The sequence below is a fragment of the Henckelia pumila genome, chromosome 3 (genome assembly GCF_033568475.1).
Source record: "Henckelia pumila isolate YLH828 chromosome 3, ASM3356847v2, whole genome shotgun sequence".
Lineage (NCBI taxonomy): Eukaryota > Viridiplantae > Streptophyta > Magnoliopsida > Lamiales > Gesneriaceae > Henckelia > Henckelia pumila.
This window is the reverse complement of record NC_133122.1, coordinates 144313726-144323321: the sequence shown is the minus strand read 5'-3', so window position 1 is coordinate 144323321 and position 9596 is coordinate 144313726. Positions and strand designations below refer to the sequence as shown.

The 9596-nt window shown below is 40.0% G+C and overlaps 1 protein-coding gene across 1 annotated transcript; it reads right to left on the bottom strand.

The window, feature by feature from the left end:
* Positions 1 to 326: 326 nt before the first annotated feature.
* On the bottom strand, positions 327 to 3009 carry LOC140889666 (uncharacterized). The gene is made up of 2 exons (XM_073297387.1): positions 2825 to 3009; positions 327 to 2604 (listed from the first exon to the last, which is right to left on the bottom strand). The coding sequence occupies exons 1-2, from the start codon at positions 3007 to 3009 to the stop codon at positions 327 to 329; spliced, it is 2463 nt and encodes an 820-aa protein (XP_073153488.1).
* Positions 3010 to 9596: the final 6587 nt, after the last annotated feature.

Genomic DNA, 9596 nt, shown 5'->3' with positions numbered 1-9596 from the left:
AAATGTAATACTGGGGCATTTGTAATCCTCTCCTTGAGTTGTGTGAAGGCTAAGGTAGCCTTAGGAGACCAGCAGAAAGAGTTCTTCTTGAGTAGATCAGTGAGAGAAGCTGCAAGGGTGGCATAATGTTGAATAAATCTTCGGTAGTAGCCCGTAATACCAAGGAAACCTCTGAGTTGCTTGAGGGTCCTGGGTAATGGCCATTGGACCATGGCCTCTATCTTCTTGGGATCGGATTTTACCATTTGATTTGTAACCACATGCCCCAAATAATCCACACTTGCTTGGAAGAAGTAGCATTTGCTAAGTTTAGCAAAGAACTTCTGCTATAGTAGACAGTCAAGCACTAGACGCAAGTGTTCCCGATGCTCCTCTTGTGTCTGACTATAAACAAGTATATCGTCAAAAAAAACGATTACAAAATTGCGTAAGTAAGGTCGAAACACCTGTTTCATTGTAGACTGAAACGTTGACGGGGCATTGGAAAGGCCAAAGGGCATGACCAAAAATTCATAATGCCCGTCATGTGTTTGGAATGCTGTCTTATGTACATCCCGACTATCCATTCGAATTTGATGATAACCGGCCCGGAGATCCAGTTTAGAGAAAATTCGAGCACCTCCCAACTCGTCAAGCAGCTCATCTATAGTTGGAATGGGAAAACGGTCCTTGATTGTGATGGCATTCAGAGCACGATAATCCACACAGAAACGCCATGAGCCATCCCTTTTTTTGACTAACAGCACCGGTGACGAATATGGGCTAGTGCTGGGTCGGATATAACCATAATCAAGCATCTCTTGCACAATTTTCTCCATGGCATCTTTCTGGCAGTAAGGATACCGATATGGTCGTATATTAACTGGAGATGATCCCGAAATAAGATGGATTTTGTGATCTATGGGCCGAATAGGTGGCAGTGTCTGTGGCTCCATAAACACAGCCTTGTATTCCTCTAGAAGTTGCTTACTCTGCTCATAATCACCCCCGATTGCGTTGTGTGGCTGGAGCTTGAGGCCTTCGGTACCCTCGAACCTTCTCGTCGGCGCTTCGGTGATCGCGTAGTAGGCCTGAACATCACCCTTATTAACCATAGTGCACAGTCGGTGGTAAGACAAGGATTCAGGAGTCGCAGGTTTATCACCTACTAGGCAAACTCGCTGCCCTTTCCAAGTGAATTCCATGGTGAGAGTTTCATGGTTATGCAAGCATGGCCCCAATGTTCGTAACCACTGCATGCCCAATACCACATCTAACCCCCAAATAGGCAAAACATACATATCAATGGCAAACTCATGACCCTGCAGAACCAGAGGTACCTGAGAACACATCCGATCACACCAGAGGTACTGGCCATTGCCCATGTAGACCCTAAAATGCCTGGATGCATTGGAAGGAATCCCGAGCCTCTCTACCAACCCTTCTTGTATAAAATTATTGTGACTCCCTGTGTCTATTAATACTTCTATAGGAGCACTTTGAAATGCTGCAGTGATGCGAAAGATCCGAGGGTTAGAAGCACTAGTAAGAGTGTGCAACGTAACCTCGGGGTCCTCTTCCTGATATCCGATCGTTATCTCTGGCTCATAACCATCCTCCCCGTCGTCACCCAAAAGGATCATCACCCTATTTTTGCACAAATGGTTGAAGTGATATTTTTCGTCGCAATTGAAACACAACCCTTTCTCCCGCCTCTCCTTCATTTCAGCAATCGTTAGTCGCCGTAATGGTGGCTTGAGTGGTGGTGCTGGGACTCGCCCAGGTGGTACGGTTGCCAGAGTCTTGGCTGTCCCAGTAATGGGAGTCATGGCAGTCCCTGGTATTGTGCATGGGATCACTCCTCGATGTACGATACCCCCTAGATCGTCGTTTCGTTCTTCAAATAGTTGCGCCTTGGTCATGGCTTCCATGAGGCTTTCAGGAGGAACAATCAAGAGTTCCCGGCAAATTTTTGGTTTCAACCCCCATATGAAAAAATTGAGGAACATAGGTTCTGTCACTCCAGTGATTCTATTCATTAATCCTTCAAAATCCGCTCGATAAGTTGCTACTCGATCAACTTGTATTAACTTTGCAATCCTCCCTAATGGATCGTCATAAATAGATGATCCGAACCTGGCCTTGAGCTCTGCCAAAAAATGCTCCCAGTCACGCAAGGCCTTGTTCTGATCCATCCATTGATACCAAGATGCCGATTCACCCTCCATGTGGAAGGCTACCACCTGCAGCCGGATTTTAGGGGGAACACCGTGTAGAGAAAAATATTTCTCCACCTTGTAGATCCAAGTGTGCACATCTTCTCCTTTAAATTTAGGTAAATCAAACTTACACCCCTTGAGGTGCATGGTCGGGTCACCAATCGTTCCTCCAATTTTCGAACTGCTCCCTCCTTCGAAATTGAGTAATTTCGCCGGAACTTCCTTGACAGTGGAGACCTCCTGAATTTCCTGATCCATCTGGCCAAAACGTAGATCCATCGCCGTCATGTATTGCTCCAGTAATTTGGTATAACTCGCTAATTGGGTATCTGAGTGGAGTTTGAAATTCGCCTCCAATTGTCGCATACTCGCTGCTACGTCTTCATTCCTCATAGTATCAGTGAGCCTGAGAGAAAAAAAATCTCTCAACGAGAGCACCAAAATGATATGAACACACTCACGCACACTTCGAGTCTGTGCCAAACTCCTGAAAATATTTTGTATTGATAATATTCATGATCCTTTTACAAATCTACTTCACTCCTTTTATACTACCAACATGACGTCATTAACCCTAACAGAAAATTAACAGCAAAAAAGGTGCTCAACACGTTTATTTTCCTCACATGATGTAATCCCTTGTCCACGCAGGTTTGCTTCTTCTTCTCGATCCTTCTGCTGTGGTTCCTCCCATTGTTTCTTCTTTCTCCCTCTCGCCAATATTTGTGGCCGCTTTATCTTTCTGTTTTTGAGCCAGCTCTTTTCCTTTTATGTTCCCTCTCAAAGCCCAATCTTCAAGTTGTTGTGTCATGGTCTTAGTATGTATGTTAATAGCTATTGAGCTAATAACAATTGGGCTATCATTCAAGCTCTAATTAATATCGATGGATCGGCTCCATTTTCAAACCTGATTTAACAAGTGTTTCGAGCTTTTTGTATCTTTAGCAATACTGGTTCATTGCAGGGATCATAGATCACAGGTTTCTCCAAAACCGATTACATCGGAATATATATTGTAGCCCGAGCCAATTCCCTATACTCTCAAGCTGTCATCATGAAAGGCATGATCAGTACTATAACTTTAGGTATCCGATCTTTATTAATTAGATTGTGGCTAGCTAGCTCTTCTTTTTATTCCTAATTCTAAAAACAACCAGCTTTGATTAATTACTAATCGAATTCAAGGTTTAGAGCTGGAGATGCTTCTTGGAATGGTAATACATATAATAAGACAATACCAGGATTTTATTACGTTTTTTCCTTGTTTGAATTATATCCATCTTTTCATAAAAATTACCGTTGGTAGCTTTTGCTTGATGAATTTATGCATCGATTTCAAATTTTCTGTTTCAACTTTCAAGTTCTTTTACTTTCTCTGCCGTTTATTTCAATCATTAAACTTAAATAAATCCACAATTGAAAAATTCTTCTGCTTTATCAGAGAGTTGAGCGAAATGGAGGCAGATCATGACTTGGGTAGGCTATATCTTACAGGCGATGAGGCGGACACTATAATTCCATCCTGCCCTCAGATGAGAGAGGTCCCGAAAAGCACACGTAAAATCGCAAAGTTGATGGTGTTCGATTATCGAGATGTGCTGTGGAATAAGATGTTGAACTGCTACAAGTGTGAGATTCTAGCTGGGTTTGTGAGGTATGTAAGCTAAAGTTCGTGATGTATACGACGAATAATTCAACAATAGTTATACCCAGAGTCCTGCTTCTTTGTGCATGTTCTATCCATTTGAAGCGTTGCGTACACATACGGGGAGATGGATCTTATGATTCTGCTAATTTTAAACTGAGAAGCAAATGAACAGAATAGAAAAGGTTTCTTTAAATAGTATTTTTAATATTATTCAATGCATGGGATAAAATATATATTGAGCTTATTCCCATCGATCTGACCATATGGGAAAATGTTAAATTTGTAGCGCCTTCGAGAATTTCGTTTTTTAAAAATATAATAAGATTAATAATAATAATAATGCATATATATGATGCGTAATCATTAACTATTAGCTGAATATCCAATTGGTGATCATTAATTCACGCATTCCTTTTTGTTTTAGTTCTTTGGAAGTTGGATTTATGCTGGATTCTTTTTTAAAAAAGTAAGATTAATGTTTTTCTGCGAAGATTTACAAGAAGCTTGAGTTAGTCTTGTAACATACAGTGACAGAGGACTTTGCTTGTCCATTTAATTGCTTCGTCAAATGTGCAAGTTTTAAGGTATGCTTCATGTTGTTACTTCCTTTAGTTTTTGAAGCACGTGTGAATTGATTCTTGAGGTAATTTATACATTTAAAGGGTCTGAGATATCAATTATGCTCCACTCATGATCTTTTTAACTTTGAATTCTAGGTTAGTAAACCTAAATAAATTTTATAGTTTTTTTTTATTTTTTGAACTTTTTGTAGTTGATACATAGATTTTCTCTAAACTAATTTATGAGTTTGAAAATATTATTTGTTAATGCAAAAGACAATTTGGTTTATAATTATGGTTTCTAATTTATATTATATATTTTTATTTTGAACATGTGTCTTCAAGAGTATTGGAAAAAGTTCTGGGAAGCTGAAAAAAATAGAAAGACTTTAGCAAGTGAAGGAGCTCTGGGAGTTTGCAGTGTAGTGCAGCCTCTTTATATTTGGTTATTAGTGTATTCTTGTCACTTTTTTGGTTGTATTATTTTTTAGAATGTTGTAAATCTTATTTTTAAATGTTGAAAAATTGTTTATTAAATTTTATTTTTTTATTTTGTATTTTAAATAATTTATAATACTGCAAATTTGTGTATTAAATTTTAATTTTTTTTTGTTTTTTATCTGAAAAAGACAACGTTTTATAACTGTTGTCGTAGATAGTTAAAACTGTTGTTGAAAGTCTTGTTATTTAAAACACGCGCTCAAAGACAACAGTGAAAAACCGTTGTCATTGAAGAAAAAGACAACGGTTTTTCACCGTTGTAAAACTGTTGTCTTTTTCTTATGAGACAACGGTTAAAAACCGTTGTCTTTGAGCGCTCTCTTTAATAACACAGACTTTAACAACAATTTTTTATTGCCTTTAACAATGGATAAAAACCGTTGTTGTTTTGCATTTTTCTTGTAGTGTAGGTCAAGTAATAGTAAAGTGGACAAAGAGTTCAAGTATCGATCCTACAGGGACTGTTGTCAATTCTCAAGATTCGATTATTTTATTTAATCTAGACAAAATAATAAAACGAGCACTAAGAATTAAATAAAAATTTAATTACTGAAATAAAATAAGAATTAAAATAGAAGAAGAATAAATTCAATTAAATAGAGACAACCAAGACACACGCAGGTACCAAACAAATCATGCAAACAAGTGGCAAATCCAGGATCCAGATTTAATCTTAAATCACGACGAATTATCCTATCTTGTTTAGCAGTCTATTTCTAGAACATGTTAAACCTATTCAAGTTATGACAGATTAATTTTCATAATTCTAATCAAACATGAATGCATTCAATATTTTTGATAATTTAGTTTTCACCTAAAACCGCATACTGAAACCGAATATTATTTCTAGTCGGTTTAACCATATGTCAATTATTGGAGCGATCGAAATCAATTCCTCCTCTGTCGACTTGGAATCAATTAACAAGCAAGTAAATAGTTGATCAGGTTATTCACAAGACATAATTTAAATCCAACAATCAATAATATTAACAAAAATCCAAAAATCCTAAATAAACATCCAAATATTTAACATAAAATTGTTTGGCCCAATCTCGCGGTCTTGATTGAAGAAAAACTACTCAAATAACGAAAACAATATTCAACAAAAGTTTAATAATATAAAGAAGAAAGGAAGAAAAACTCGAATGGAGTGTTCTTCAATCTCCAAACCTCCTAGACGTCATCTCTCTTATGCAATTTCAACCCCTTTTCACGTCTGACAATCTTCTATTTGTATGTCTTTGAAAGCCCAAGAAATAAAGCCCGAAAAGTTGAAAGTTTTAATTCCCGAAAATTCTATTTTTTTCTGATTCTGCGACATGCACGGACCCTGGATAATGGTCCGTGTTTAGGTCCGTTCATTAAACTGGAAACGCCGATTTTTTTTTTACGAAGATGCACGGACCCGTATCCAGACCCCTGCACGGGGTCCGTGCATACATCCTCGCCTGCGCGCAGTTTTCTTGAAAAATTCATATCTTCAGTTCTAGCCGTCGGATCGAGCTGAAATTTGGACAGCAGCTTCAAAACATCTAGAACTTTAGTTTGAATGGTGGAGATCGGATTTGTATTTTTTAAAAGTAAATTTGATTTTTTAAACAAAGCTGCTCCGTAATTCACTCTTCAACAATTCATTTTCCTACAAAATTAACCCGAGGAGTGAAATACACACACATGCACTAAAACACATAAAAATAATATGAATACACACAAAATAGATAAAAACCTATCACGAAATAATGCACATAAAATGCACTTATCATGGTGCCTAGGGTCTCTTTTAGGAATGTTGCGGCCTCTTCGTATTCAAGTTCGTGGAATTTGAGCTTTGATGGTTTTGCAAACTCGATGATTGACACTCTTGATCCGACTTTACGTGACGGGATTCTCGGTATTCTTTTTTCGGATCAAATTATTTCCTCCTTATCTGAGCCTTTTAAATTTGCTTTGGTCGGGAGGATTTCTGGGAATAGGGGTGTCACACAGAACTGTGATATACTAGCTGCGATTTCCCGTATTTGTTTGAAGGGTGCGTATACGGTTAAGTTTCTTCCTCGCGTTTTCATGGTTTTGAATTTATCTGTGGAGGAGTATTATTTGTTGTTTTGGAGTAGGCACGAGGTGTCTATTCGGTCCGTTACGATTCGATTTTCTAAATGGACACCGGAATTTAAATTTGAGGAAGAGTCTTTGGTTGTCCCGGTTTGGGTCAGATTTCTTGAGTTACCCCTCCATCTCTATGATAAAAAAAGTCTTTACCCGATTTCAAAGATCCTAGGTAATCCAGTTAAAATTGATGACATTACTGATGATGGTTCTCGGGGTTCTTTTGCTAGGGTTTTGTATTGAGATGGATGTCCTTGTAGATCACCCAGGGCATGTTTGGGTGGGATGGGGTGATCATTGTCAGATTATTGAGGTTGTGTATGAGAATGTTCCTCACTTCTGTTCGCATTGCAAGTTGCTGGGACATTCTCTTGAGTTTTGCTCTAGGAATGGGCCATTGGCCCGTAGGAGACGGACTAGGCATCAACGGCAGTCCTCCCAGCCTCACCAGGATTCTAGCGTGAATCCTGAAGTCTCGTATTAGGTAACTCATCAGGATTTGGTTCCAGTAGTGACCCGTATCCAAAATTAACGATTAATGCGTAATTAATCGTGTAATCATGTTTAGGTTAAGTAAAACATGATTAAGGAAATTTCAAATGGGTTAACGGAGTTCAGAAATAGATTCAGGATACTCAAAAATGGTGGGTAAGGTTCGGAAGGTTCGGACGATCCGAACTAGAGTTCGGAGGATCCGAACATGGACGGAGCCAGGCTTCGGAGGCTCTGAAGACTTCGGACGATCCAAAGTGGGTTCGGACGATCTGAACTATAGCCCAGCCAGCTGTCCCAAATTAATATGTCATTGGTGACGTCATCTGGACAGGGTTCGGACTACCCGAAGGGCGAGATCGGACCATCCGAACAGTGTTCGGGACAGGTGCATGGTTGCGTGCGATTGGATTGACATGTGACGGAGATCGGATGGCCCGAAGCAGTTCGAACGCTCCGAAGGCTAGATCGGACGGCCCGAACGTGTTCTATAAATATGAGGTCCGAACTCCTCATTCGTGCAAATTCCGAAATCCTCTCCTTCACCCACGTGGCTCTATTTTAGGGCTTTGGGTACTCTTATTTTAGAGTTAGAGTAGGGAAAATATTCTAGTATAATCAGACAGTGTCTAACATAGTAGCGGAGCAGTGCTCGTGTAGTGGAGCCGTGCTCGAGGCTGTGGAGCTGCAGCAGGGGTGTGCCCCTAGTTGCAGGATAGTCTCCATCAGAGGGCTGACGACGAATGCAGGTATAGCTATGGTCTCTTTAAAATATTTAGGAGTATTCAATAGCTTAGTTAAGGCTTTTAGAGCTTAATTAATGATGCATGGATATTTGCATTGTAGAGTTGATGATAGGCTGGGAACCTAGAGTAGGACTGCTAGGACTGCCTGTAGTAAGGTACGTAAGTACTGACTGAGATAGCCATCATGATATATATTGTATGTGTTGCATGAGTATGTGCTACTTGTTTTACCATGTTTTACGGCTTTAGCACTTGCATGTTTTTACGGTTGACTGCATCTGGTATGATGTGAGTCATTGACAGTTTCTGTCAGTGAGGCATTACTTCCTGCGGATTCGTGTCTGGGGACACTCAGCCCCTGGTTTTGCTATCACTAGGAGTGACCACGACGGTGGAGTAGACGCTATAGTGGATAGGTGAATATAGGAGCGGCAACACAGACTTGCTACCCGATATTGCCCTGTATAGCACCTCTGAGTACTGTTTTACTCTCGTTTTAAATACACTTATGTGTTGCATATATTTTATATATCATTGCTTTCGTATTGAACTTAGAGCTCACGTCCAGTCTTTTCTGTGTATCTGGACACCCCATTCGACGGGGCAGGTGTAGGTGCAGGATCGAGCACCAGGAGCTTGGAGTAGCCAGTAACTAGTGAAGACAACATGATTAGCTGTAGGTTTTTCCCTTTAGGCTCATTCATTCGATTGAGTTGTATAATCGAATTTTTTTAACCAGTTGTATTCTGCCGGTCTGCTTTTATTTAAGTCTTTCGCAGAGATTTATTTTAATGCATGCTTAATTATGCTCTTAACTCTGATTAGGTAGTGGATTTGGGTTGGGTCGCTACAGTTCCTCCCTCCATTGTAGTCCCGTCTGTTGCTGTTGATGGGTGAACTCTCAGGACGGGTAGAAAACGGCGACGTCAGGATCAGCGTCATGTTCTGCCCCAGTATTCGTTGAATCCCTTTGAAGCCCTTCGGGACTTCAAAGATGATGATGTACTGGATGTTCCGATAGCTGGTGACAGTCCTCCTTTGGATTCTCTGGTTTTTGTTGTGGATGTCCCTGTCTCGAGAGAGGTGGCGGTTTTGGTTCTGCCACAGACTGAGGTTTACCCTAACGGTCAGGGTACTGATGCGGGATCTGGTCAGTTGCCATTGGTGGCCCCTCCTCGTACTGAGTCCTCTCCTCTTGTTTCGGACCTTATTCTCATTGATCGATCGGAGGTGTTTGAGCGGGAGTTGTTGCGAGTGAAGGATTTTTTGGAACTTAGGCATTTGAATTTTTTTGAGAGACTGGATCCCCAGTTGTCTTCAAAAGAGTTTCATGCACATAAGGTTG

Bases quoted from the DNA above. Each gene is read 5' to 3' on its own strand.
- LOC140889666 (XM_073297387.1), bottom strand. From the start codon at position 3,009: ATGACACAACAACTTGAAGATTGGGCTTTGAGAGGGAACATAAAAGGA. The intron at 2,605-2,824 runs GTGAGGAAAATA...TTTTTCTCTCAG, and splicing joins TGGACAAGGGATTACATCAT to GCTCACTGATACTATGAGGA.